This window comes from Paramacrobiotus metropolitanus, unplaced genomic scaffold (assembly GCF_019649055.1).
Source record: "Paramacrobiotus metropolitanus isolate TYO unplaced genomic scaffold, Prichtersi_v1.0 Parri_scaffold0000156, whole genome shotgun sequence".
Classification (NCBI taxonomy): Eukaryota; Metazoa; Tardigrada; class Eutardigrada; order Parachela; family Macrobiotidae; genus Paramacrobiotus; species Paramacrobiotus metropolitanus.
The window spans coordinates 166,855-194,666 of NW_026570376.1; the positions used below are offsets into that span (position 1 = coordinate 166,855).

General features: G+C 44.3%; 5 protein-coding genes across 11 annotated transcripts; 3 read left to right on the forward strand and 2 right to left on the reverse strand.

Moving 5' to 3' along the window:
- Window positions 1-1,682: 1,682 nt before the first annotated feature.
- LOC129599842 (uncharacterized) lies at window positions 1,683-3,413 on the reverse strand. Its single transcript, XM_055498178.1, has 2 exons — window positions 3,016-3,413; window positions 1,683-2,706 (listed from the first exon to the last, which is right to left on the reverse strand). Exons 1-2 carry the CDS (start codon window positions 3,128-3,130, stop codon window positions 1,859-1,861), a joined length of 963 nt encoding a protein of 320 aa, XP_055354153.1. The 5' UTR covers window positions 3,131-3,413; the 3' UTR covers window positions 1,683-1,858.
- Window positions 2,999-6,068, forward strand: LOC129599840 (uncharacterized). Of its 6 annotated transcripts, none has more exons than XM_055498173.1 (4): window positions 2,999-3,664; window positions 3,737-3,863; window positions 4,865-4,977; window positions 5,042-6,068. In XM_055498173.1, the coding sequence occupies exons 1-4, from the start codon at window positions 3,607-3,609 to the stop codon at window positions 5,911-5,913; spliced, it is 1,170 nt and encodes a 389-aa protein (XP_055354148.1). In that variant the 5' UTR covers window positions 2,999-3,606; the 3' UTR covers window positions 5,914-6,068. The 6 variants fall into 6 exon arrangements, with proteins under 6 accessions (XP_055354148.1, XP_055354149.1, XP_055354147.1 ...); XM_055498174.1 differs by having other exon boundaries at window positions 2,999-3,318; window positions 3,653-3,863; XM_055498172.1 differs by having other exon boundaries at window positions 2,999-3,863.
- A 927-nt stretch (window positions 6,069-6,995) lies between these two features.
- LOC129599843 (uncharacterized) lies at window positions 6,996-8,400 on the forward strand. Of its 2 annotated transcripts, XM_055498180.1 has the most exons (3): window positions 7,035-7,119; window positions 7,187-7,302; window positions 7,370-8,400. In XM_055498180.1, the coding sequence occupies exon 3, from the start codon at window positions 7,548-7,550 to the stop codon at window positions 8,214-8,216; it is 669 nt and encodes a 222-aa protein (XP_055354155.1). In that variant the 5' UTR covers window positions 7,035-7,119; window positions 7,187-7,302; window positions 7,370-7,547; the 3' UTR covers window positions 8,217-8,400. The 2 variants fall into 2 exon arrangements, with proteins under 2 accessions (XP_055354154.1, XP_055354155.1); XM_055498179.1 differs by having other exon boundaries at window positions 6,996-7,302.
- Window positions 8,401-9,762: 1,362 nt separating this feature from the next.
- LOC129599836 (uncharacterized) lies at window positions 9,763-14,703 on the reverse strand. The gene is made up of 4 exons (XM_055498164.1): window positions 14,515-14,703; window positions 12,796-13,410; window positions 11,544-12,174; window positions 9,763-10,651 (listed from the first exon to the last, which is right to left on the reverse strand). Exons 2-4 carry the CDS (start codon window positions 13,392-13,394, stop codon window positions 10,193-10,195), a joined length of 1,689 nt encoding a protein of 562 aa, XP_055354139.1. The 5' UTR covers window positions 13,395-13,410; window positions 14,515-14,703; the 3' UTR covers window positions 9,763-10,192.
- A 770-nt stretch (window positions 14,704-15,473) lies between these two features.
- On the forward strand, window positions 15,474-23,791 carry LOC129599837 (dual specificity tyrosine-phosphorylation-regulated kinase mbk-1-like). The gene is given in 13 exon segments (XM_055498165.1): window positions 15,474-16,156; window positions 16,716-17,602; window positions 17,693-17,816; window positions 18,313-18,537; window positions 18,605-18,705; window positions 19,437-19,584; window positions 20,390-20,857; window positions 20,860-20,960; window positions 21,503-21,702; window positions 22,128-22,279; window positions 22,564-22,777; window positions 22,862-22,988; window positions 23,512-23,791. Coding segments are annotated over 10 exon segments (2,409 nt in total). The 5' UTR covers window positions 15,474-16,156; window positions 16,716-16,723; the 3' UTR covers window positions 22,575-22,777; window positions 22,862-22,988; window positions 23,512-23,791.
- The last annotated feature ends 4,021 nt before the right edge of the window (window positions 23,792-27,812 follow it).

Consider the following 27,812-nt stretch of genomic DNA (forward strand, 5'->3'; position numbering starts at 1 on the left):
GCCCGCTGACAGACATGCCGGAACCGGTGCCGGTAGACCTTCAAAAAAATTGCAGGTGTGGTTGCATTAATTAGAGCGAAAAACCAATAATTTAATGTGTTTTAACTGAAAACGATATACTAGGATCAAAATAACAAAACCTAATTTGACCATAATCATCGGCTGACCTCTCATTACAATCCTTTTAAAGTCTTTAACAAGCTAATACTTTCTAAGTTAACCCGGTACATAACACTGATCGAATTCATGTACATCCACGGAAACTTCCGCTTATTCGCAAGCCCAAACACCTTTTTTTGGTCGTTTTCGTAGTATATGACCTATTTATTATTGCAAAACTCTTGTCAAAAATTCATCAAGCTGACGTCAAAAAACACTTTTTTTTCACGAACGAACAAAACAAAACGAACATAAGTATGCCAAAATGTTAAAAAATAATTAGCGTTTCGACAAATATAACGGGCCGTGCTTTTCTGCTTCAGTAAACTGCGTTCCGATAGAGCCAACGACGAAATCTTGGGCCAATGTTGATTGCCCCGAATTCAAGACAAACAAGCAACATCGATGCAGTCGGACTGCCATTCCACTGGTTCAAGCGGATGCTGTGACTATTCATTCCAGCCAGGGCCGTACAATGGAGAAGACTGTGGTAGATCTGGGGAAAAAGGAGTTTGCTCCCGGTCATAGTTTTACGGGTTCTTCCCGCACTCGTCGCTTACAAGATTTAGCTTATGGAAAGACGTTTGATTATAAGAGAATTCAGTTTTCTGGGTCTAGAGTAATTGCTGACCGGCTGAAGGAAGAAGCCAGATTAGAAGCTCTTGCAAAATCAACGTTTTCCAGTGGTATGTAACAACTTGTTTATGGAAGTAAAGGGTTGTTTTACAAGTTACAATTTATAGGGCAATCAGTATGCGACATCGAACCGGCAGAGATAGAAATAAATTATCCACAAGAAGAATCTGACCATGAAGAAGAAGAAGAAGGGAGGAATAGACTGGCTGTCTGGAACGCGTTTTTAAATAAAACGCTGGCCGATAGAAGCTTGACACTCGTCAATGTTGCGGGTGATGGGAACTGCTTTTACCGTGCTTTGTCGTTTGCACTATATGGAACTGAAGATCGTCACCTCGAAGTTCGAACAAATATTTTTGATTTCATGGCTCGTCCTGAAAACTTCCCCTTCTTAAAAGACCGATGTCCGGATTTAACCAGAGAAGGACTGTTAATTCTTTTGAACGGAATGCTGCAAGCTAACACTTGGGCTGGTGCTGAGCAATTGGTAGCCGCGTCTAAAGCCCTGAAGTGCAGTATTACCTTTGTTCATCCATATACTGTGTGGGATTTTGATAAGACTAATGTTCAGTCTCAGAAATCTTGTACATAGTCTATGATGGAGTTAATCATTATATGACGGCAATACGTGAATAAAAATCGAAACAAAAACACCTCACGATTTTAAATAAGTATTTAAACGCAAGTGTTACGATTTATAGCTGCATATTCCCAGCGGACTAGCGCTCGCGCTCGGTGCATTGATGTGGTTAACAACCACCACTAGTTAATTACTTACAGACGAGCACAGAACGTAAGTACAATACGTACGGCGTACAGCTACATGTCAATGCAAAAGTAAGCATGCAGTTAATTAATGCAATACTCAAGTTTCATCCAATCGCAGTGTTTATTAATAATGCTTGCTGACAAGTCAAAGAAGCCTAAAAAAGTCTACTCAGTAGACAAACACTAAAGCGGCTCTGGCTCACCAAAACCATGATCGTAGAATGACTGTTAAAGGTCACAGCTGCGGCTTGGTCATAAACCGTAAAATTTATATAATCGATATGACATCGCTAAACTAAATTTTTTCGCCTAGGTTATTAAAAGTGGCCTTCTGGACGAACCATTCATTGCGGGTACGGTCGGGCTGCACCCAGCACTGGACGACTAACGGTTCATCGCGGAGTGACATACACTCGTGGGCGCGCATGGTCATCTGGCAGGGTCCTTGATGCGGATGGTCGACATCCCGGCACCCCCATGAAATATTCTTGAACGTCACACCCAGCGGATTCAAAAGGTCAATGGTTTTGGAGTCAAACGCTTCCATCAAGAACTCTTGCAGCCCGGGTGGTTCTTTGGAGACCACGACAAATTTATCATCCAGTTTCCAGATAAATTTAGGCGGGTGTCTACCGCATATGCAATTAAATGTGGTCTTGCATGTGAAAGCAATTGTCGAAGACGTGAAGATTTCGGTGGCGCGTGTTCGAACTGTTGTCATCTCACCGGCAAACACTTGCTTAGCCGAGTGGAATTTCCCCACCAGCTCCCAGTGTTTAATCACGCGTAATCCGTCGCTACCATTAATATACTGCAGGCACTGGACGTCGCCGTTGGCATAAAAGGTCATGTTATGGATAAAGAAATGGCTGGCATTTTGGTGTGTAGCGAGGGTGTAAAAATACGCCTCGGACGTCGTCGGCGGAGTGGTGTTGGCGGGGATCGTCAGGAGGTTATGTCGCCACACCAGTTGCAGGGAATCAGGCATTCCCGTCGCCATTGGCGTACAGGAAAACGCCGCGGTGGTTCCGATGGGCACGCGCACGACCTCGTGCTCTACTGCGGGTAAAAACCGGTCCAGCATCGGTAATAACATTCGTCCATCCCGGGCTTCCTGTTCAGCTTGGCGAAGGGACTGTTCCACTAAAAAAATAAGGTGATATTCCTTCTACAGATGCAGCTGTAGAAAGGAGAGAGTAATAGTCACACATAGAGAGTAATATAGAGAGTAATAACATAGAGAGCAATAGTTAACATAGAGAGTCATAGTCATACTGTAGTACTGATGATAATCATCTTGATACGGTAATTTATTTATAATATGTACATCAGCGAACACCATGCTCAGTAAACACAATCACATAAAGAATTTGTCCCAATTAACATGAGAAGGGACTGTGCACAACACACTCATACATTCCCATGATACTATGCACTTAATTTTAAGCTTACAGGGCGTCAACCGCGGATAACATCCTCCGCACCATGCTCCTTCTAATATCATCTTCACTGATATTAACAGCCACAGGCCGCAACTACTCGCCAATGCCGGAATTTGCGGGAGCATTCTGGGAACATGTACAAAGTGAAATTATTCCGGAGATACAGATTTTCAGAAAGAATTCCCACGATCGACGCCCGTGTGCGAGTGAACGTTTCGTCACTTGTTCGACTGCATGGGTCCTGCTGCACCAACGCTGTTCTTACTCATTTACGTGGAATGTATGACTGGGCATAATCCCTAGCAGCCATATTGTAAGGCTTCGTTCGTATATAGTAACTCATATGATTATCATGGTCATATGTTATATTGAGGAATGGATTCGATTATGAAGCCAGTAAATGCGGCACTTCTGTTTAACGGTTCGAGCAGTTTTCGTCAGTTTAAGCTCAATCCAGCTTTGGTGTAAATAGCTTACGACTCGTTATGAGCAGTATCGTTTGAACTTTATCCATAACACAGTCAGTACAGTGTACGTACGTATAATCACTATCATGCACTAATATTACGCACACAAGGAGTCATCGTCGGCTGCGCCTCGGATGTTCTTGAGGGTCTCCTATCATTTGATGGAAAATAAATTTTTAGGCGATCCGAAATGTAAGCACAGGTGGAGCAGAGATACGCGGCGGGCTATCGTGACGAGCAGTCAGTCGTTTGGCCCTTTGACAGGTAGGCAAGCGCTTAATGCGCCCCTTGGTGGAGCGCATTCAAAAGTTCATCTTCAGCCGGGAGTTTGGGCGCAACTTTGTCCTGAAGAAGGCCCGGGAGACCGTGATGAAGACCACGTCAGACTAAGGTAAGAAAAAGTTATTTTTATTGTTTTCTTCCGCGGCTCTTTCTGTATGTTTATGAGTATATTTACGTATTTCAGTGGCTGTATGTTTTTTTGAGAAATAATTCGCTGGTAGCTTTTTAAGTTGCGAATGAAGCAATGAGAGCTTCTATAGTACATAGCACATAGCATGTACGTCAATGAGACGCGTTCGCGCACTTCCAAACACTTTGTAGCGCAGATTGAAACGGCGATGCCGGCGTCTCTCTTGCCGGTGCGCTGTGCCCTAAGGACTGTGACTAAGCAGTACCCACCACTAAGTTTTACTCTTGTGGACGCCGTTTAAAGGCAGCGAAAACAGATTCGACGCAACAGCTATGCGACAAGAGCTGTACGTGGAGGATTACTCTAATACTTGTATCATTCAGTGAGAAGCGCATCGGGATAATGTAGCGCCGGGTGGACTTTACACTTTACACACCGCATAGCCGGCTTCTTAAAATTGGTTACGGTAGGCGTCGCATCGTTGTTAGACGGCAAACGTTAGTACAGTATAAATTTCTTACGTTGCCAGGTTCGGGTTCCGAAGGTTAGTGTTAATCCACCCAGTATTTAATCTCAAAAGAACTTAAAAGTAAAAACACTTCAGCCCGTGGTGAAAAACTTGGATACCGTTTTTAAATTAATGAGATTGTTCATTGCACCGATGATGGACCGCATTCCAACCAGCGAAAACTGCTGCTACCGTCAACCAAAAGTGTCACCCATTTACTTACTTCATAATAGAATTCTTTCCTTAACAATAATATTATAATATTTGTATAAAGCAGTTCATACAATATGGCCGCGAGGAATTATGCGTAGTCATACATTCCATGACTGCGCAGTCGTCAGCGAAGTAAGGAAGCGGCTGATGCTGAACAAGCTGACGATCGAAGCGTTGCTCACACAGCCGTCAATGGTGGGAACTGATTCTCACTGCAACCCCGTATCTCAGGAATCATTCACTGTGTACACCTTTCTAGAATGCTCCCACAAATCCAGGAGCTGCGCAGTAGTTGTATGTGTCTGTTAATGTCAGTGATGATAATGAGAGAATCAGCTTTGTGCGAAGGATGTCATCCGCGACTTACGCCATGTAAGCTTAATTATAGCATTAGTATAAGCATTTCTCCTACTAGAAGGATCATCATACTTTTTAGTGGAACAATCCCTACGTCAAGCTGAACAGGAAGCCCAGGATGGTCGGATATTACTGCCGATGCTGGACGGGTTTTTACCCGCCGTGGAACATGAGGTCGTGCGCGTGCCCATCGGGACCACCGCGTCGTTTTATTGTACGCCTCTGACAACGGGAATTCCTGATCCCGTCCAACTGGTATGGCGACATAACTACCTGACGATCGCCGCCAACACCACTCCACCGTCGACGTCCGCAGAGTACTTCTACACCCACACGGTACACCAAAATACCAGTTATTTTTTCATCCATAACATGACCTTTGATGCCCGCGGCGACGTGGATTGCCTGCAGTACATCAATAGTAGCGACGGACTACAAGTAATTAAACACTGGGAGCTGATGGGGAAATTCCACTCGTCTAAACAAGTATTTGCCGGCGAGATGACGACGATTCGAACACGCTCCACCCGAATCTTCCAAGCTTCTGAAATTGCCTTTACATGCACGACAACGTTTAACTGTATTTGCGGTACACGCACCCCCGATTTTATATGGAAAGTGGAAGAGAAATTCGCCATCGTGCCCAATGAACCACCCGGAATGAAAGAGTTCTTGTTCGAAGCGTTTGACTCGAAGACCACTGACCTTTTAAATCCGCTGGGTGTGTTGGTATACAATACTTCGTACGAATGCCGACTGGCCGCTGATCCCGAGCAAATACGATGCCGGATGACTATGCACGCCTACGAGTCTCTGTCACTTCGCGATAAACCGTTGCTCGTCCAGTGCTGGGTGCAACCCGACCGTACCCGGAATGAATGGTTCGTCCAGAAAGCCACTTTTAATAATCTCGGGAAAAAGTTTAATTTTTCAGTTTATGCGAGTAGTTGAGCGATGTCACATTGATTTTATGATTTACGGGTTACCAGTTTGGTCGCATTGGTTGCATCAGTTTGATCAATCTGTTAATTTTTTCAATAACCACCTTACCGAAAACGGTTTTCACGCCCTTGTACAAAAATCATCTGGCTCTACAATTTCTTTTAAAAAACAATGCTAAAGCGTGTTTGAGTGAGTGCGAACGCAAGAGTTTCGTGCATATTAAGTACAAGATCTATACTACATGCGGCACCCCATAGTTCTGAGTTCTCAGTAACCAGAACATTTTTTTAAACAGACACTACCAATAGATCGGCCTCGGTCCGGAACTGGATAACATGATTTTCGTTTTTAAAATTCGTTCGGCCAGAACTGTGCCGGCACGATGCCGCAAACGATCCAGCCCACTTTCAAAGCGACCTGGGAATTTAGAAAAATTTTGCTCGGATACAATATTTAAGAATACTTATTAGGTGAACTAAAGTGAAAGTAAAATCATAGTTAATTCTACTTGTTTTCGCTCCACACGAAGCACAAAATCGCAGATCAAACTCCCGGGTTTCCATGTCGGCATTACGGCAGTTTCCATGTCGGCATTTTGTACAATATTACGTTACAAGTACAAAACAAGAACCTACATTACTATTTATACAGTTAAACGTTTATCGTACTTACTGTTTGATTTGCTAGGACCACTCCTCAAACACTTACTGCAGGAGCCGCATTTACAGATGTATGGCTTCGTACCGGCTCCTCACAATTTAAAACCCATATTGCTGTTCAGCTTATCGTTAATAATGTACGTACTACTTGTTATGTATTCAGATTGATTAGACCTGGTTTTCGGTTAAAAAACATCAATATTATAATATTCTATACAAGAAACAGCTGCGGCTTCGCCTCCGCGTTGGCCGCGTCGCTTAATTCAGCTTGCTTTGAACGCTTGTCGGAATACGAGGATGTACATATTTTGAGAACAGTTACTGAAAAAAATTTTCTTCGCACGAGTACGTTTTAAAATATTACGGTATCTGCAGGGAAGCAATGAAATGAGATGAATTTAGCAGCGCTAATAAGACGACCTGACGACTCAACGGGTTTATGCGCAGTCATACACTCCATGATTGCACAATCGCAAGCAAAGTAAGGGGATGGTTGGCTGAGCGGCTGATGTCGAACAAGGTGACGATCGAAGCGTCACTCACACAGCCGTCGATGGTGGGAACTGATTCTCGCTAAAAACCCCGTACCTGCATAATAATTCACTTTGCACGCCATGCTCTAGAATGTTCTCGCATATCCAAGCGCTCCCAGGTAGTTGTGGCACGTGGCTGTTCATATCAATGAAGGTGATATTGGAAGGAGCATGGTGCGACGGATGCTATCCGAGATTAACGCCCTGTAAGCTTGTATATCTCAAAGTATTTAATAGCACTGTACCAACTAAACGTATCAACTTACTTTTTAGTGGAACAATCCCTGCGACAAGCCGAACATGAAACCCATGATGGCCGGATGTGGTTACCGATGCTAGACCAGTTTCTACCAAAAGTAGAACACGAGGTCGTGCGCGTGCCCATCGGGACCACCGCGTCGTTTTCCTGTACGCCACTGACAACGGGAATTCCTGATCCCCTGCAACTGGTATGGCGACACAACCTCTGACGATCGCCGCCAACACCACTCCGCCGACGACGTCCGAGGCGTATTTCTACACCCGCACTATACACCAAAATGCCAGCCATTTCTTTATCCATAACATGACCTTTTATGCCAACGGCGACGTCCAGTGCCTGCAGTATATTAATGGTAGCGACGAATTACGCGTGATTAAGCATTGGGAGCTGGTGGGGAAATTCCACTCAGCTAAGCAAGTGTTTGCCGGTGAGATGACAACAGTTCGAACACGCGCCACCGAAATCTTCACGTTTTCGACAATTGCTTTCACATGCAAAACCACATTTAATTGCATATGCGGTAGACACCCGCCTAAATTTATCTGGAAACTGGACGATAAGTTTGTCGTTGTCTCCAAAAAACCACCCGGGCTGCGGGAGTTCTTGATGGAAGCGTATGACTCCAAAACCACTGACCTTTTAAATCCGCTGGGTGTGACGTTCAAGAATATTTCGTGGGGGTGCCGGGATGTCGACCATCCGCATCAAGGACCCTGCCAGATGACCATGCGCGCCTACGAGTGTATTTCACTCCGCGATCAACCGTTAGTCGTGCAGTGCTGGGTGCAACCCGACCGTACCCGCAATGTATGGTTCGTCCAGAAAGCCACTTTTAACAACCTTGGGGAAAGAATTTAATTTTTCTCGATTTTCTGTGCAGCGTTGTCACATTAATTTTGCGGTTTACGGTTGACCAAGCGCAGCTGCGATCTTTTGACCTTTAGAATCATCCTGCGATCATGGTTTTGGAGAGCCACATCTGCTTTACTGAGTACTCTAGATTTTTCGTGGGATTTCTTTAACTGGTCAGCAAGCGCCAAAAGGATACATACACCGGTTTTGCGATTAAGTGAAACACTGAAACTTGGATGATTACGCTATTATTTGTGCCTGTATCAGTGTATAAGTGTACGAGTACTGTACTTTCTGTGCACGCCTGTAACTAATTATTTTTTTTCTTGGTATATATATTTTCTGTTATTATCTGCATGGAAAAAGATGCCACCGACATCAGTTTGATGAATTTTTGCCAGAATGCATGTAACTCCTAAGCGTAAGGTCGGTAAGGAGACAATGAAAATTATTACACGAGTACTGACATAAAATGTAAAAACGGTAAGCAGTAGAGTGAACTCTTTTTTTCCTCACCAAAGCATTTACAGTAACTTAGAAGGCAATCACTCTTATTAAGCATCAATCGAGAGGGGCGGCCTAATTACAGAGAGAATTTGATTTAAATTTGCTCCCAATGGCGCTGTCCCCATGATCGATGCCGCATTTCCTCGTTGAATTTCAATGCTGATCCGTTGGCGAAGGTATTCCGTGGCACGTTTTTCGCCAGTTTCTTGTTGTATGAGCTGTCCAAATTCCGTTATCGTGCGGGCAGCTTCCGGCCCGGGCGGCCCGAGCGTTTCAAAGCCAGAGGACGGAACCAGTACTCTTGGCCGATATCGCGATATTTCTCGATCTTGCCCTGTTCGGCCTGTGCTGCTGCTGCTCCCGCTCGTGCGGATGTCGCAATAATATGCGATATGGCCATTGTGTTGACGCAAGTAGCATCCCATGCCAGCATTCGTCCTCTATCCCATGGTGTCAAGGTAACTCCGTCTGGTCGCTTACTTTCTGTTGGAAAGATACCTTGCGGTTCCAGTTCGCTTTCGAAACCAGCAGATGCGAGGCTACGCTTCACAATGGCGTTCAGGCATTTATGTGTGGGGATTCGTCCTCGGCTTTTCTTGCAGCTTAGGCCATGGTAGCCTCGAGTATCCGCCCATTCACCGCATACACAGCGGTGTGGGGTAATTACCGGTGCCCCCAGACGCAAACCAACGGCGATTCTTACCACGGAGTCCGTAAGAAGGTTGCCAAGGGAGGCAACCGGCAGCGCTCCCAACCATGCCCCATTTTCTTTCGTGCTCACACCTCGCAGCCTTGCCTGTTCGGAGATGTCGGTAAGCATACCGTATTTACATAATTATAGTCGAAGTGGGTACATATCGAAGAAGATTCGAAGTACGAGTAGGTATTGTACATACTGAATGTTTACAGCGATATAGCCTGATATAAGATATTCATAGCTATGTTATGTTATGCAGCCTGATAAATGTGCGCATCGCCTTCTCGATTAAGGCGGGTGCCCGCCATAAGCACCTGGGCATTAACACTGCCCAATACCGCTGAGACGTACAACAAAATCTTTATTACGAATTTCATCCAAAGTAAAATTCCCTGCTATGCTTAACAACAAAATCTCCAAAATCATTGCGCCTCTACCCATGCAACGAACCCGAGTCCAGTACAATACAGCCGCTAATCAAACCGAATTCCACCAAGTACACAACGTTCAACCTCATCCTCAAGAACAAAAAAAAACATCAAACCTACAAATCTGCATTCCCTGTGCCAAAACACCAATCCGCGCCGCGAAACAATCTTAACAAAAAGAAAAACAAATATTCGACCTAGCAATTTCAAATAATCATAATGTATTTTACTGGTAAATAATATGTTTGTAAATAATGCAACGATTAACGAACAACTGAGACCCAAACACATCCGCATCAGCCGACAAAAAGGAAGAGACTGAGATTCCCCCGGCCCCAACGTCCCCTGTTTCAGCCGTTGGCGTCGGCGAACTCGTACACCTGCGAGCGGTCCTCCTCCGTCCCCGGGCCCTCTTCCATGTCCACATCCTCGTCGACGCCGTTGCGTTTGGCCTCCTCCTGCGGGTGAGCGCGGATCAGATGGAATTTGAGCGTCTGCGCCCGGTCAAACTGCCGGCCGCAGTGCTGGCAGCCGTACTTGGGGTTCCCGTCCCCGGCCGCGCTACTTCCCCCTCCTGTCCCGCTGGAGCCCGATTGGCCGCGGGTGTGGTGGTGCGCGGCCTGCTGGGCGGCGTAGCTGTCCGGGAAGGCGTACTCCACCGGGTGGCATTTCTTCTGGTGAGTGGTGAGATTGTGACGCTGGGTGTAGGATTTGTCGCAGTACTGGCAGGCATGACGGCCGCCTTTTCCGCTGCTGGAGCCGGGCGCGCCGCCGGCGCCGTCCAGGGCCTCCACGGCCGCCTGCGTCATCTGCATTATTACAACAATTTATGTAAAACGAATAAAAAAAAACAATAAATAAATTATTAAAACAATAAACAAATTAATAAACACTAAACTAACACAATAAATTCATGTTGTATCTACCGACTTATTATAAAATCAATATCCACTCAAAATTTCAACGCAACGCCGATTTAACCGACAATTTACTACACCAAACGGATCGAACTTGCTGCTTGACGCGTAATTGAACCGTCTGCTGATATTCTGATGCCAAATAAGCATAAACTAAATCAATGTAAAATTCGTCAAAACATTCTCCCAATTTTAACAATTTTCGATATTGTTCCCAACGAGTATCAAAGGATCGGCAGTTGTTTTGAATATTCCTGCACCTTTGCACGGCTACGATTTGTTGGCTTAATAAGTTTCCTGATATATTATTAAACTGCCAAAAAATTCTCTTCGATATGTTTTCGCTTGGCGCTGTTTCCTACGTCGCCATTCGTATAACTAAACTATTTCGAATTCGAAGGACGGAAGGAGAACAAGCAAGATAAGCAGCAGTTTTAAATTTTAATAAACATTCCCACAATACACATCGTAGAAATGGAAACCAGCAAACGAATTACAAAAGGAAAAAAGCCACATTTTTGGATATTTGGTTTGCAGATCGATTAAAAATTTAGACAGAAAAGTTACAACAGAAAAACGCCACCACAGGAACACCAAGAAAATGCGGGAGTCAGTAGTAAAGATTCGAAAAATCCAAAGCCAACCACAACCGTGAGATTTTCATTACAACTGCACACTTCTGTTTAACAAATTGAATAAACTGCGCACATAGTGAGATGTATTCCAAAAGAGAAATATTTAATATTAAAGCAAAAGCAGCGAAATGCCAGGGTTAAACGCTCACCTCTTCCGTCTGCGATCCGCGCGGCTCACTCTCCGTGGCGCTCTCCTCCATGCCGTTCAGCACCGGCACCACCACCTGCGGGGCGATCGCCGTCACCGCCGCCGGCACCGGGCGCTTGCGTCCGCGTCCCCGCCGCCCTCCCCGTCCCCGGCGGCCTCCACGCCCGCGTCCACGTCCGCGTTTCACCACCGCGCCGCCTCCGCCACTCAGCGTCACCCCCGTCGTCAGGGGATGGGTCTTGTCGGTGTGAGCGCGCAGGTTATGCAGCGCCGTGTAGGATTTATCGCACTGGGTGCAGTAGAAGCGCTTGGGATCCTTGAGAATGGACACCTCGAACACGGGGGCCACCGGCGCCGGCGCCATCGTCTTGGCGACGGTGGACAGGCCGCGGTGCGCCGAGCGGGTCACCCGGTTGGAAGACGACCCCGCCGCGGTGAGGGCGGTGGATATGATGGTGGAAGCAGCAGGGGGATCCGGAAGGGTGGAGATGGTCTGCGCCCGACGCGGACTGAAGCCCTTCTTGCGGCCGCGACGTCCGCGCACGGCCGGCGGGGTCAGGGTGGCCGGCGGCAGCGCCGTCAGGGACGCCGGCTCACTGCGCTCGTACACGGTCATACTGCCGTTGTGGAACCTACAGCAGCCGGAAAATTTTATCAAGTAATTCTCTTCCCCACATGCTGTCATTTCACTCCAAAAGAATTCCGTATATAAGTACAATTATTAACCACAAAACTTTTCAAACACTCCCTGATCAGTAAATTTTAAAAAAAACAATTTAGAAAGTGAAACTGTACTCGTATTGTTCAATTCGTTAATCATAAAGCCATTCAAACGATTATATTCCACCAAAAGTAGAAGACAGTAATACTTTGAACACTGATGTAGACGGTCCAATGGAAACTAGCCAGTGCACTACGAAAGTCACTCAATAACCAACACCGCTTGTTATTAGTTCTATGCAGCAAAACTAAAACGTCCCGATAGTGGCCAGCTGCAAAAAATATTTACAAAAGCAACTGCAACAAAAATGAATAATAAAATTTGTAGTTAATAAATTGATCCCAATTGTTTTCTTTCACTGTGCAAACATTGCACCAAATCGATAAACGGCAAAATTAGCACTTCAGAAATTTACTCTAAGATGCTTCGCTATTTTTGCAAATATTTTTCGAACAAAGCAAAGTAAATTCGTTAAATGAATTTATTTTTGTAAATATTTTACAAAAGCTAAAAAATAAAGTTAAACACTTACATCATCGGCATGGTATTGACGCCCTGATCCACGCCCAAATTCAGCAGCGGCGACCCCTCGAACGACGCATCCATGGGAAAGCGCTCCACATGCTGCAGCAGCCGCTCCACATCCCCGATTTCCTGCAGCAGCACGCGGCCGAGAATAATCTTCACAAAATCATCCGTCATCCGGCGCTCGCCCAGGAAGATGGTGGCCTTCACCCAGCGACTGACGGCACTCTCCTGCTCCAGACGCAGCGCTTTGGAGAAGCGCGGCAGATCCCGTCCGTGCATGTCCAGCTGGTAGAAGACCACGATATGGCGCGCCTGATCAATGTGCAGTTTCCACGGGGCCAGGGTCTGGTTCTTGTTGGCGGCCTCCTCCAGGAACAGATACACCGTGTCCAGGGTGACGGGCGGCTCCGGGGTGGTCGGCAGGGCGACGACGACGACGGGAGCGTCGACGACCGCCACCGCCGCCGCCGGGGCCTCCGTGGGGGTCGGGGGGTTGCTGGCGGTGACACCCGGCATCCCGTTGCTGATGATGGGGTCTGGCTTGGTGTGGAAGGCGATGGACTGCGAGGCCAGATTCGTCGAGAACTCCTCGGTGTCCGTCATACGGAATGGATTCAAGCTGCAACCATTATACATATTTTTAAATTTTAAAATATAAAAAACTCAAATTATAGAACATGCTTTTTTCTCAGAGGATACAAGTAACAAACTTGTCAAATTTTTCAGCACCGCAGGCGAACATCTCAACAACGGAAGAAAACCCTGCTTGCAGCTGGCTCTCTCCATCTCTGATTCTCTCTTCTTCCAGTTTCTTAATTTTCTGCGCTGATTAACATCGAGCTACGTTGCGCTGCACTACATCGCCATTTTCGTATTTTTTTAAACTATTCAAATTTTACTGCTAACCGAATACAAGAAAATTCCCATTCTTTCACACCTTAACAATTTGACGACAGTATACTGTACAATGTACATTTTATCACCATTTACTTAATTTTACAAATTTTTTTACAAATTATTTACTTTAGATTTTTTTACAAATTATTTACTTTAGATTTTTTTACAAAGTACATTTTTTTACAAATTATAACTTTTTCCCTAAAGCTTATGCAAGAAAATTGCTGTACTTAATTGTGCACCGTGTTTTTTAAATGGTTGCCATATTTTAAAACTCTTCAGAAAAGTCAAGAACCACAGAACTCAAACTATTACATCATTCTACTCGTATTTATAATTTATTATTATTTAATTATAGTTATTTTTAAAAGAATTTTCACTTTTTTCAGTTTCGAATTCCTACAAATTAAAAAAATTTCTAATCGGAAAACCTACAATAAAAAAATGATGTGACACGCGGCCAAAGTTCGCCTGCGTTGTGCTGGAGCCACATCAAGTACTGGTGTACTGTGACAACTATGTAGCCCACAATCAGGAGAGAAAGGAAATCAGGTCAAATTGTGTTAGTGCAGAAACCCCACCAGGCACCAGGGAACCGCATCAACGCCATATTGCAGCTTTTTACAATCGTGTGCGTTTACCGCACGACACCGTACAGGTTTTTTGTAAAATAGATATTTAACTAAAAATTGTTCACAAGTTTTAGACTTAGACCATCTATCGCATAAGTATGATAAGCAGAGCGATAAAATGACGTCAGTGGCCGTATTTTGCACTAGTCGCGCGAGGGTTTCTCGCTGGTTCCTACGCATCTAACACTACGTACCTCGGTCAGTCGGTGTAAATTTTCCCCGGACAAATAAGGGAGGCTGCTGGCAATCGTAAAAATGGCCAGCAATCACGCGGAAATCGTTTTTGACAAAAGCGAACAAATAAATCGAGAAACACACGCTCACCACATCGATTTGCAAATCGAAGTGATGGCAAAAACGTCACGAACGCGCGTTGTCGATCAGCGAACAGCGGCCTAGTTAGCACTGACAGGCTGCCATTACGCAGTCGAATGCGCAGTTCCAGTTCCAATCGGTTCTGGTACCACTGGAATATCAGTCGAATTGCTGCAAGATTGCAAGACTCACATGAATTTAAAAACGCAAAACATTTTATAAATTTTTTTATTGGGTGTTCGGGTTGATCAACTTATTTCGCCATACAAAAATTAATATTATCTTATTTATTTATCTTGCAGTCTTCCGGTTGAAAGGGAAATGGAATGGGAAAATGGATTTCCAGTTTTACTGGAACTGCTGCGTGCGCCTTGAGAATCAACCATCTGAAAAGAGCGGCCAAACTAATTTTACCGATGTTTCTCAATCATTTTGTTTCGAAAACGGTGCTGATGACAAATAAATAAACAAAAATTCTCTTAAATAATTGCATTATTAAATTGTGTAGCTTATAAATTTTTGTTGAGTTGCGGTGAAAAGTGGACCGATAAGGGCGATGCCGCTGAGTTGCATCCTTTACTACTGGAAACTGCCAATGCAGTGAATGCACTATGCATCGGCCGGATTCGAGATTTCAACACCGACCCGTTTATGGATCATCAGCGCGTCTGTACCGACCGACGTACGTACGTACACGTCTACTGCGGCAGTGCGGCTGCCTGTGCAGTGCACGGCCTGCACTGCAGGCTCGTGTACCGAGCTGGTCCGAGCACGTACGTACACGCTCGACAGTGCGCCGTCAAGTTTGTCTCGCCTACATTTCTGGCCAAACGGCGCTTTGATTATCCGCCGCTGCTTACTGGCCGTGTATTTCTCTCCTTCAAGTTCGACCCGCAGTCAAAGTGCGCGGCTGTATTTTTCTTTTGCGTGACATAACCGTGAGTGGTATTCTATCGACGCCGTCTGATAGAAAATAATTTTCCTTTATTTGTATTATTTATTTAATTTATTCCTCGACTTTTCCCGGAACCATCTCTCCCATCTTATTGATCGCAGCGGAGGGAATATTTTATATTAAATTAAACCTCTGACCGTTTGATCCGTGTGAGGTGGTTGGTCGCGTCGCATAGCATAAAAAATTCAATTTACGTAACCTGATTTCAACCCCGACTGCCATTGGCTTCCTGTGTCGTTGACGTTTGTTCGCGCGTTGTTCTGCGTGTGATCTGCTTGCTATTGACCGTCAGATTCGGGATCCTTGTGTGCACGGTGTATCGGTGATTATCCGGGGATAACGCAAAAACCGAAAAGTGTGAGGAAATTCGGGATGAACATGCCGTGTGTGATGGAGACGCTGGCATCGTGAAGGCAGTGAGTCACGACCCGTCAAGAAGCGTTATTTCGAGGAATTGGCCCACACGAGGATGGAGCGCTGCTGGCTCATGGCGTGTCATACCGGTGATATGAATGTCGATGTGACGGTTGAGAAGGGAGAATTTGTCCGTTTGTGATTGACGCAAGGTGAAGAAGTTCACCGCTTTTGACTTTTCACCGACTTATTTTATTTGTGATTTTGAATTGGAGATTCTATCAATTCGGGGATTAAAATTTAATCTCACAGATTGGGAATCTGCCCAAACATAAATCTTTAATAATTACATTTATTGCATAATTGATTATTTCAGAATACGATTTACGCTCTAAGGATTGATCATTGCTTATTGACGGAAAATTTTTGGCAGAATAAAAAAATCATAATTTGATAATAATCATCATAAAAATAATTTTAATGCCACTATACCAGGAGAATTTATGAAGAAATTTGGTGGAGATATGACGGATTAATTAATAAACCTAATTAATCATGCTGAAAAAAATTTATATAATAATTAGATTATTATATATTAAATAATATTTGTATTTTAAAGTTTTTTTGTTGGCAGAAAAAGCTTGGCATGGTTAGGAACTGAAAATAAAATGCTCATTATAAAATTTTTTTCATGGATAGTGTACAAGTGTACCATGGAATTCACGAAGAAAGTGGGTGGAATATAACGGGTGGATGTTTGATTTTTGACAGGATTTTGAATGGTGGAGGATAAGAAAGAGAGTTTCAATCATGTTCTTCCCACTTCACTGTCCCCCCTGCACCAGCCCCCTGTGAAACCCCCGACAATGGGCTCCCTCCCCAACGTCCCCACGGACTTCCCCCCGTATCCCCCTCTGGCCCTCCCCCTGCCCCCCTCGGCACCCCTGGAGACGTCCTGGCCATTGGCCCGCCTGCCTCTCTCCTTCGCCTACCCGTCGTCTTCCCAGCCGGAACCGGTGCCTTCCCTCAGCATGCTTCCTTTGACACCGCTGACCACCAGCGCCGGCGACACCTACTTCCTCCCGCCGGCCGCCATGGTCCCGCGCTACCCGCGGCCCACCACCATCCCGTTGCCCAGTTGGCCGGAACCCGTACTGCCGGGGAGCATCTCGGCCTACTCCTCCCCGGGGGATCCGCGGACCCTCACCCACCCGGTGCACGTCCGCTGCGCGTTGCCGGTGTCCCTACCCTCCCCCGCCGGGGGGTTTGTGCGGCCCTATCCGGCCATCTACCCGGTCCTCCCGGGTCCCAACCCCTTCATCGTCCTCCCGGTGCAGATGACGACGTGGCCGGTGGTGACCACGGCCCCGGCGCCCCATCCCCCGCCGGAGCAGGTGATGTTCTGGCAGCCGGTGGTGGTGGCGGAGGGGATGGGGGGTGGGGCGTTGTATCCGCCCGTGCCGCAGTTGCGCACCAGTCCCTTCCAGCTGCCGGATGCCGGACCGGTGCATGTCAGTCAGGAGAGCGGGCGGTTGGAGCAGGAGAAGGACGAGAATGGGGAAGGCGAGGAGAAGGGGGTGCCGTTCTTCCGCTCGGTGGAAAATCCGCTGCGTAAGCTGTCGTTCGATCTGATTAAGACCTACCGGCAGATCAATCAGGTAAACAAAGTGTGACGTTTGCCAGTTGGCGTGCTGTGACGATGTCTGGTGTCATGTGCGATTAATTCGGGGAATTTTTGGTTTGTCTAGGTTTATTATGATCAGAAATACGCCAGCCAAGGACCGGCAGTGCCTGATTTGTTGGGTAGCGAAGTCGTGGATCCCATGTGTTCGTTGATGGATGGCTCGATGCATGGTGATTTAATTTCATTGGGTAAGAGCCACTAGACACAGACTGTGTATGCGGTATTTGGTCGAATTGAAAAATTAATTAATGCTTTAAAAATTAATACTGACGCCGTTGTTCATAGCTTGCCGTTCAAATTATTTAATAAAATTTCATCAATGATGGATACGCAATTAAAAACATCTCTTTTAACTGCTGTGATTTAATATTATTAGAGTGAAATTGTCGTTTAGTATCCTTTTTCGTCAGATGACTGATTTGAAAGTGTCTTAAAACCACTGCGGCGTTATGTTTGGCGTGTATTCTTTCTTTTCCAAAAAAACTAGTTTTTACTTACTGTTAGTTGTAATTTGAAACTTGTTTTACTTAGAGCGATACTCGGGTACAATTTTAATCGATACAATTTGAGAGAATTTGATTTTGTTGCATAATTAATTGTTGCGTAGTACGGTAGTACAGTAATTTAATATGGTACAAAACTCTGTGATTATAACTTGTGAAAACTGAAATTAAATGACTACAGGCCACAATGGCCTTTCCGTGCCTCCTCCCCTCCACTGTGCCTCGGAGCCACTCCCGCCACCTCCCGCCCGGCCCCCTCCCCCGCAGCCGGCCGCCCTGCAGCCCAGCGCCCCGCCTGCCTCCGAACCACTCCCCAATCTGACCTCGGAGGCGCTGCGCCTGGTGGATCTGGCGGCGGGGATGACGCGGCCGCCGCCGGTGACACGTGAGATCATCTTCAATGGAGGTACGTCGTAAACCGGGTGTGAAGACCGTCTGTATGAATGGAATCGTCTGAGTGGTTGTTCGAATAGGTTTCGACGACGCCAATCACGATTACATCATCTGTGTGGGTGAGCGCTTCATGGAGCGGTATGAAGTGCACGGATTAATCGGTAAAGGATCGTTCGGACAGGTAAGGCAGCCGATGATTCACTGGTTGAGAATGTGGCAGTTAAAAGTGAGATGGATGCATGCCGCTGCCGCGATAAGTCAGCGATTATGCGGAATTACTCTTTACTCGGCGCATATTTTTGCTTCTGTATTTTTTTTTCTATTTTTGTTTCTATATTTTATTTCTGTATCTTACTTATATTTTTATTTCTGCATTTTACTTCCATTTTTTTTCTATATTTTCCATAATTTATTCTGTATTTTTCTATATCTTAGTTATATTTTTATTTCTGTATTTTATGTGTATTACTATTTTTTTTATTTCTTTCTATTTATTTAGATCTGTTTTTCTATTTATTTATTTTGTATTTATTTTATCTGTATTTTTATTGCTTTGATAGACTGTCTGGCGATTTTCCATATCTGTTTTTAACCGCATTATCATAATTACAATTTGCCATAATAGAACTGGGAAGGCCGGGTACTGATTACCGACGCGTCGAATTTCATTGATGATTTTGGAAGTAATTGTCAGCTGTCTGATCGTCTTTTGGCAGGGAAATGCTCGTATAAACGGCAACATGTTATTACGATTATCGCTTTATTATTATTATGATTATCGTTCGGTTATTACTGTTATTATCGTTTTTACTACTGCCGCTTCCGCTGACAATTAGGCGATAATGAGGACATAATCGGGGCATTGAATACGCCTTGTCCATGCGATTTCATAGCTGATTGTGCGCACCGTAGGTTGTCAAGGCCTTTGATCACGTGGAGCAGACATTTGTGGCCATTAAGATCATTAAGAACAAGAAGCCCTTCCTCCTGCAAGCCCAAGTGGAAGTCAAACTGCTGGAGATGATTAAGCGCCATCAAGGGGATTCCAAATTCGGCATCGGTAAGCGGTTAAATAACTTAAACTGGATTTTGTGGAATTTTGTGGAATGCATCCGTAATTGCCGTTTGGATTTGATGGAATTACCCGTAATAATGACTCAGTGATTTTTATTAAACTCCCGATATTGTCATAATGGTTCCGGAATTTTAAGTGTTATTGCATTATTAAATGCATCCTGCAATTGAGGGCAATCTTTAAAGTTTGCGGTTCTAAATTCTGAATTTTCGTGATGTGGTGTACACAGTAATGCCTTTGGTTATGCGTAAATGCATCTTAAATTTAATAAATTTCTCTTGACTGAACGCGATCGTTTTCAATGAAAGTAAATTTTTTCCAAGAAAAAGGTGATACGAAAGGATTTTTGTCTAGATTAGATTTTAGTTACTGTAAGAGCGAAAAGCAACGTGACATATCATTTTGGGGTGCCACTGCACTACGAAGTTCATACATTTTCGTTTTGTTGTGATTAAGCTGCGTGCATGGCCCATGGGCATTTTGTTTTGTGAGCGAATTTTTTCTTGGCTTTACGCGATCTTAATTTTAATGGAGGCTAATTTTATCCAAGAAAAAAGTGATGCGAAAACAAATTTTGTCTCGGTTAGATTCTTCATTTTTGCAGTCAATGTTAAAGTGTAAACACCACGATAATAGAGTAAACACTAAACACCACGATATTTTGCAAGGCCATTGCACTACGAATGCTCGCAGCTTCGTTAAACTATGCAGCTGCGTGCTAGTCAGCCAGTGCAGCAGTTGCATTAACAAAATTTTAACTATTACAGCTTTTTTTTATGATTTTCAACAGTGTCGATGAAGAGCGAATTCATGTGGAAGAACCATCTGTGTCTGGTGTTCGAGCTGCTCTCCTACAACCTGTACGATCTCCTGCGTAAATCCAACTTCCGCGGCGTCTCCCTCAACCTGACGCGGAAATTCGCCCAGCAGCTGCTCAGCTCCCTCATGTTCCTCTCCTCGCAGGAACTGCAGATCATCCACTGCGATCTCAAACCGGAAAACATCCTGCTGTGCAATCCCAAGAAGAGCCTGATCAAGATCATCGATTTCGGCTCGTCGTGCCAGATGGGCCAGCAGTTCTACAACTACATCCAGTCGCGCTTCTACCGCGCCCCGGAAGTCCTGCTGAATCTGCCGTATGATCTGGCCATCGATATCTGGGCGCTGGGCTGTATCCTAGTGGAGATGCACACCGGGGAGCCGTTGTTCTGCGGCGCGGATGAGGTCGACCAGATGAATAAGATTGTGGAGGTGTTGGGGTGCCGCCCAAGAAGATGCTGGATAAGAGTAAGAAGGCCACCAAGTTCTTTATGCTGGCGCCGGACGGGTCGTATATTCCACTGCCCAGGGATGGGAAAAAGGTTAGTGTGAGTTGGGACTGAAAAAATTCGAACCAAGACAGATACTTCCTGAGTTGCTTTTTGCTGAGTTCAGTTGATTGTTTTATTCAATCAAAAATATTTGACGTTAATTTGACTCTGAAATTTTAATGTGGTGCGAGAATAAAAAATTTTAAGAATGTTTATTCTTGAGCGTATAAACGTTAAGTTTTAGTTTGCTGCACTTAGTCAAGGCGCGTCGAAATGCCGAATAATAACATCCCCAACACTACGAAGCTCGTGTTAATGCATGATGCAGGAATATAATAAATTCAGTTGTGTGAAAATGGTGAAGTATAACGCCGATAATGTTCGGTTATTTTTATTTTCTCTGTTATTGCAGTTGTTGACGTTTGCTGATTTTGGCAGTGGCTGTACAGAGAAATTTACATTTCCTTTACTTTAAAATTTAAACTACTTAATACGATAATTTGCAAATTCGAATGTGTGAGAATTTATAGGATTTTGTTGGTGTATGTATGTATAATTATTGGTACCTGAAACGATTTAATGAAATATTACAGTATTTGCCACCGGGATCACGATCTCTGGACAAAATCCTCGGCGTGGAGACAGGTGGGCCGGGAGGTCGGCGTGCGGAAGAACCGGGTCACTCGTCGCTGGATTACATCCGGTTCCGTGATCTGGTACTAAAGATGCTCCGCTATGAGCCGTCCCACCGACTGATCCCCATGGAGGCGCTTTCGCATTCCTTTTTCCGAAGGTATAGTGTTTGGCTTAAAAATTCACATCCATTTAGATTATAGGTGGGACTGTTTTTCAAATAATAAAAAAATTTTGCTAGATTATATATTATTAAATTTTTTTATTCTGTTGCTTGTCATATGTGCAGTATATCTAATAATTTGTGTTAATGGGAATTTAATATTTTTGATGCGGAATGCTTTTCATCATCCTGTTGTGTTCATATCGATTATGATTTTCATCGTCAGTAATTTTGTACATGGATTTTGTCAACGCTGGCAAGAAGCGTACGTCGGCGATAGAATTGACACACGCCGGACTAGTTGCGTTGTACAAATGACAAGTCTAGCGGATCATTTCCGTAACGCGATATCTTTCGGCATACACTGTATCGTAATGCTGTACATCGCTTCCTGCCTATATCTAATGAATCACTGTGGACAGAACCGGCGAGGAAATGATGACATCCTCCGGCTACTCCTTCAGCGGACTGAACCTGTCATCGCCCGGCAACGGGCCGAGCGGGAGCAGCAGCGGCGGCGGGGACGTGGTGAGCCAAGTGGGTGGCGACACGGCATGGTCCACCTTCCTCACCGGTCAGTCTGTGTGTAACTGTATTTGTATATTTAGAACACGGCAGAAGGCAGCACGAAGAGCACCTTCAGTAGAATGTGGGAGAAGTGGTTTCAAGTGTAGCGGGCTTTCATTCTTGCCTCGGGTCCCTTTTGTGGGTGATGGTCTCTGTCTTTGCTCATCTTTCTGTGTCTCTCTCTTTCTTCGGTCAATCACGTGGTTGTGGGTGTTGAAAGTTTGTTGGTAAGAACAACAATCTTTGTTTGTTTTTATTTTCGTTTTTGTCAATAATGAAAGGTGATTGTAGATGCGGTGTGAAAAGGGACCACGCAAACTGTGTTTTTGGGGACGAATTTGATCTCATTTGTTGTGTTATCGAGAAGCGAGATTTTGGATGGATGGCCGGGGATCCCCATCGTTCAAAGCAGTATTAAAATGCGTAGTGCCGTCGTGAGTGCGGGATACGGTCCGAGAGAGAGATCCGTGTTGTTCAGGGACGGCGGTCGGTGCGCGCGGCTACGGTAAGCAGCGCAGACGTTCGTTTTTAACTATCTTGCTTGAATTTTTCACATTGTGTCTGGATATACCGTTTGTGTTCTTCATAGCTGTGCGTCGTTTGGTGAAGCGGAGGGGCTACCCGGGACGGTTTGGTGTGTCTTTCGGAATCTCTCCACTTGCCCGTTTTGTGATCGTTGGCGTTGATCTAATCCAGTGATGACAGATTTGCATATGGTACGGTTTATTTGGAAGTACATACCCACTTTACATAACAGTAAACTTGCGCTGGTACTAATTAAAATAATTCAAATTTTAATTACGAAATAAATTTAACTGAATTTAATCGAACTACTGCTCATGAAATTTGACTAGATAAAAGCAATTAAATATTTAAATGATCAAATTTTCAGAATTTTATTGGACCTTTGTCAGGCGTATGCAATTTAGGATATCATTTGTGTTTACGTTCTTGTCATAAGCCGACTTCTAGACCGGCTAATTATAATTTTGTGCTAAAGCTGACGTTCTCTTAGTCACTTGCTAAAATCAGTGTTTTGTAGTGTGCACTCGGGAGAAAACATTTTTTTCGCCTTATGCGTCACACTGGCTCGCATGCGTTCGCTTTCTTTGAACAGAAAATCATTTGGTTCCGCTTAGCGTGATAATATATGTGGCGGAAAGAGAATCTTGTCCTAAATAGATGTGTGCGAAATATCATTGAACAACGGTGGAAGATCAGATTGCATGTCTACTGTAGGTTAATGGCTGGCTGTTTCGGAGACCGGTTGATCAGATTATTTTCTCGCCGGAACGAAGAGGATACCGTGCTGTTGTCCGCTCTCGCAAACTCCTGTTTCCCGGCCAAAGGAGTCTGTCGTTTGTCTCCATTGAATCGCTGATTGCCGTTTGGTGTGCGCTGTTTGCACTGCTCTTTCGCTGAATGTCGGTAGCGTTTTTTGCTGCTCTACTGGGATATGAGACGAAACCGATAGCGTATAAAATTGGAAATTTTCTGCTTGAATAAAAAACACCTCCGAGAGACCGGCTTGTTCCCCCATCTTCTGTAGCGTAGGGTGTTTACGTTGCGTATTCCATGAGCGTGTAGATAAGGGTCAGTTTCACTCCCCGTATTGAGCAGTGCCCGGCATTATTGGATGACCGTTACCGATTCTGCGAAACTTAAGTAAGCTAATCTGAGTCCGTGGGTATGTGTCCTGAGCTGGAAAAGTTGTCATAGACCGGATGTGGGCAAAAACTATGGATAAATCGGGATGGTTTTTGCCACATTCCGTCTCAAATTGGATGTATTGAGTAACTACATTAACTCAGCCGCCACAAGATAAATAAATCAACAATGTAACTTCCCATTCTCTCCCCGTATATATTATGATGAAGGCATAGGAGCATACTTTCATATACGTAGATGAGCAGGAAGGAATACCTTCCGTTCCCGCTGCCGGCATGCAAGTTGCAACTTTGTACTCGTAATTATTATTAATCTAATCTGGAAGTTCAGATAAACCTGTGCTCCAAGTTCCAACAATGGCTAATTTATCCGAAACGGAATTTGTCGTATATGAGACAAAATTCGGACACAACGTGTCTGACGTGGCATGCGCTCTGGACTCGGACTGCTCTTCCATTAGGCTATTTAATTATGCGAAGGAAAACCGTGACCTAGCAGCCGATATGCGACTTCTATCGATTTGTGCAGTAATTGTGGTGATCTGTTGTGGTGATCTATGCAGCAAAATCGGCGATCCAAGAGCGCGATCTTTTGGAGTTGCTGCGGAAACAGGAAAATATCATTTCGCAATTTGGGGAAGCGAACTTAATTCCACCAGACTGACCACCGAGCTGGTCAAGCAGACAGAGGCCGTACCACAGATATGTGTGGCCTTAAAATAAAGTTAAAATTAAATAAAGTTAAAATAAAGTTAAATAAAGTATCTGTGCTTCTACCGACTGTACGAAAAAATAAAAATGCTATTCGAGTATATAGATATTATGTGTTGCTAAATAATGATATTATTACCGATATATTACGTATAAATCCGTATACGATATATATGTACGTGTTGTTATTGTTTTAACTGTGATATCGCTTGCAGACTGATCGATTTCATTCGATTAAATTTTGTTTTCAGAAGTATATATATATTTATCGTTTTACATTTATCAGTTGCCGTCTTCTAAATATTTTTACATTAAATAATAATTTTAAAAAATTTACTCGTGCGTCTTAAAATTCTAAAGTACTGTAACTTGTAAATCTACATTTCTGTTTTAAAAAAGGTGTTCTAAAAATCTTTTGAAATTAAAACAGCTAAAAATTTGTTACAGAACTACGTACCTGCAACGGTGCCGCTCTGGCAGCAGCTGTATTGTACATTGTGTATGCTAATCTCCGCCTTTCGGATCCCCCACACCACAACTCCCGGCGGGCACTGGTTCATATACTCTGACAGCTTCCGCACATCGGCTTCCCCGTGCACCTCCTTATGCGCCCAAGAATCACCAGTCCACACGCGGGATCCAGCCTTTTCTTCCCAATAAACAGCAGTCGGTTGCAGATACAGATAGATGTTGGTTGGACGAAGCGGGATATTGAGAGCAGCGTCGGCGTCGGTCTTCATCGCCGCGGAACAAACATTATAACACTATGTATTATCCTTGTGTTTTACAAGCAATATTCAACTGATATTAAACCGCTGTTGTACTGTATAGTAAAATATTTCTATATAATACAAACTTGCTGTGTGTTAACATTAGTAGTATTACTCACAACCTAATATGCGCAGTTATTTACGGGATGAACGATAAATTAGCGGCTGACGGAGAACAAAACAAAGTGAAAACAGATAAAATAAAAGTAAGTCCATCAGTGTTTACGCAGATAAGCTACTGCAAAGTATATGTAATGTAAGTATATTTATATGTAATGTTGTCTTGAGCTGCTGGTGGTAAAAATTGTATTACTTATAAAATGAAAAATTAAAAAATAATAAATCAAACAGTGGTATGCGGGGTCAAAGGTGATATTAGGAGTCAAAAGGGTATAAAAGGTGATACCAGGAGCCAAAGGTGGTATGCGGAGGCTTCACCTAAAAATTTGAATTATATGAGTTTCGAGTACAACAATGCAGTACTGCTGATACACAAACACGTCACTTATAAAAATATTATATAACTCACTGCATATGCTGCAATACATGGATATTAATACCGGTATAACATTACCGCTGTGACGTCGATTTCATCCCGCAGTCGCCATAGCTTCGTGAGATCGTCGAACTGCTCTCACACAGCCGTCAATCATGAGAATAAGTTATCGCTACGTACGAGTAAATTCTTACAGTACACGTACTTACAGGTACGCCTACGCGAAACACGCGTACCTTTACAGTGCCAGCTGTATTGACGTATGGGAGTAGGATCATACGCCGGATGTACGTACGGATGCTGACTGTCCGCCTTCCACCTGCAACACAACGGATAATCTAGTCAATCTCTTTTGTGATTTGTTGTTCTCTTTTACTAGCGATGTATATGATGTCATAATGCGAAGTCTATATAAGTTCCTGTTTCTTCTAATATCGGAATCAGTAGTCTGAGATTTACTTCTGAGACTGCTTCCTAATTACGATTTCCTAGCGTTGTGAACTGTGATGTGTATTGGATAAAGAGACAGCAATACTTGTTCCTTCTGATGTACATGATCGTTCCCGGATTATTGCATAGAATACAGGTTTGCTCGTGACACTATCGTCCTAGCTCTTGCCGATCCTCACAGGACTTACGACCGGAAGTTGTGGTTAGCTTGTTCCTGAGGGATTCCTGACTCGTGTTCCTGAATCGTTCGTCTTATTTCCACCATAGTTCTTCTGTTACAGTTTGAGAGTACGAGTGCCTACCGATTGAGCATTACAGGCGTGGAAGAGTAAAGATTGTTCATGGAGCCTTAAACGGCGTGAACGCTTATACACGACATGGCGCCCACCGGTGTCTTTTAATTTTCCCGATGTAACAGAAAATTAATGGTGGAAAGTTTGATGGTAATCTATTGGTAAAAAGTGGTCCGTTTTTGAAAAGCGTCGAACCGCAAAGGTACGCCGAAGGAGGTCAGCGTTCCTGATCTGGCCTAGTTTAATTTATTTTCAGCGAGCTTCCTCGCAATTGTGAGCTTCCTCACTGGTGAGCTTCCTCGCCAATTAAATTAAATTTAATTAAGTTGGACCGTAGGATTAAACAGTCGAAACCTGAAAGGTCGGCTGTGTAATTAATCGGTGCCTGTGTGGGTAATTTCCGGGTTGTCTGCACAAAGCAGTAACCGTGGTGAAGAAAGCGTAATCAGCAGTGTCAGTGCACCTGGCCTGCAGATAAATCAGATAGTGAGCGCCGAGCCATTGTCAGCGGCCAGGTGAGATAACGATCTCCAGCTAGACTGATAAAGGCAAGCCGCAAGCGGTAGCCAAAATCAGCAGCTAGAGAGAGTTGACCGTGAAAAAAGGTAAACACCGGCAAACGGTGATTGACCTGCGAATTTTAAATTGCTGTAGCACGCAAAGTGCAGCAGTGTAATTTTAGGAACTTGTTACAGTCGAAACCGCAAAGGTCGGCTGTCAGTAAACCATCACTGAACAATTCAAACCTAAAAGGAGGATTGGGAAGTGACGTAGTAGTAACTGCACAATTGCAATTTCGGAAGCAGTAGCACAATCGCTACTGTAAGTATTATTTTAAATAGCCGCAAAGGTTATTTAAAATAAAAAGCAGAAATGTTGGGCGGTTCGATTCCTAGAAATCGCCCACCACCGCGTAAAATTCCAGACAACAAAGTGATCATTGGGGCGTATGATGGGTCGAGAGCCCAGACAAGGTTCAAATTCAACGCAAAAGAAATTCCGTTGAATTTGATGTACCTTGCTCTTAATGTTGAACCACCAGAAGCACAAGATGCATTCTGTGGGAAGTCATGGATTGATTACCAGGAAATCAGGCGGTACTTAAATTCCAAAACGAGATTACCAGCACATTTTAAACCTTGGATTGAGTACG

Bases quoted from the DNA above. Each gene is read 5' to 3' on its own strand.
- LOC129599842 (XM_055498178.1), bottom strand. From the start codon at position 3,130: ATGCTCCCGCAAATTCCGGCATTGGCGAGTAGTTGCGGCCTGTGGCTG. The intron at 2,707-3,015 runs GTAAGCTTAAAA...TTATTTTTTTAG, and splicing joins TTATCCGCGGTTGACGCCCT to TGGAACAGTCCCTTCGCCAA.
- LOC129599843 (XM_055498179.1), top strand. From the start codon at position 7,548: ATGGCGACACAACCTCTGACGATCGCCGCCAACACCACTCCGCCGACG.
- LOC129599840 (XM_055498172.1), top strand. From the start codon at position 3,607: ATGTTCTTGAGGGTCTCCTATCATTTGATGGAAAATAAATTTTTAGGC. The intron at 3,864-4,864 runs GTAAGAAAAAGT...ACACCTTTCTAG, and splicing joins GAAGACCACGTCAGACTAAG to AATGCTCCCACAAATCCAGG. The intron at 4,978-5,041 runs GTAAGCTTAATT...CATACTTTTTAG, and splicing joins TCATCCGCGACTTACGCCAT to TGGAACAATCCCTACGTCAA.
- LOC129599836 (XM_055498164.1), bottom strand. From the start codon at position 13,394: ATGACGGACACCGAGGAGTTCTCGACGAATCTGGCCTCGCAGTCCATC. The intron at 12,175-12,795 runs GTAAGTGTTTAA...CGGCTGCTGTAG, and splicing joins GTCAATACCATGCCGATGAT to GTTCCACAACGGCAGTATGA. The intron at 10,652-11,543 runs GTGAGCGTTTAA...GTAATAATGCAG, and splicing joins GCGGATCGCAGACGGAAGAG to ATGACGCAGGCGGCCGTGGA.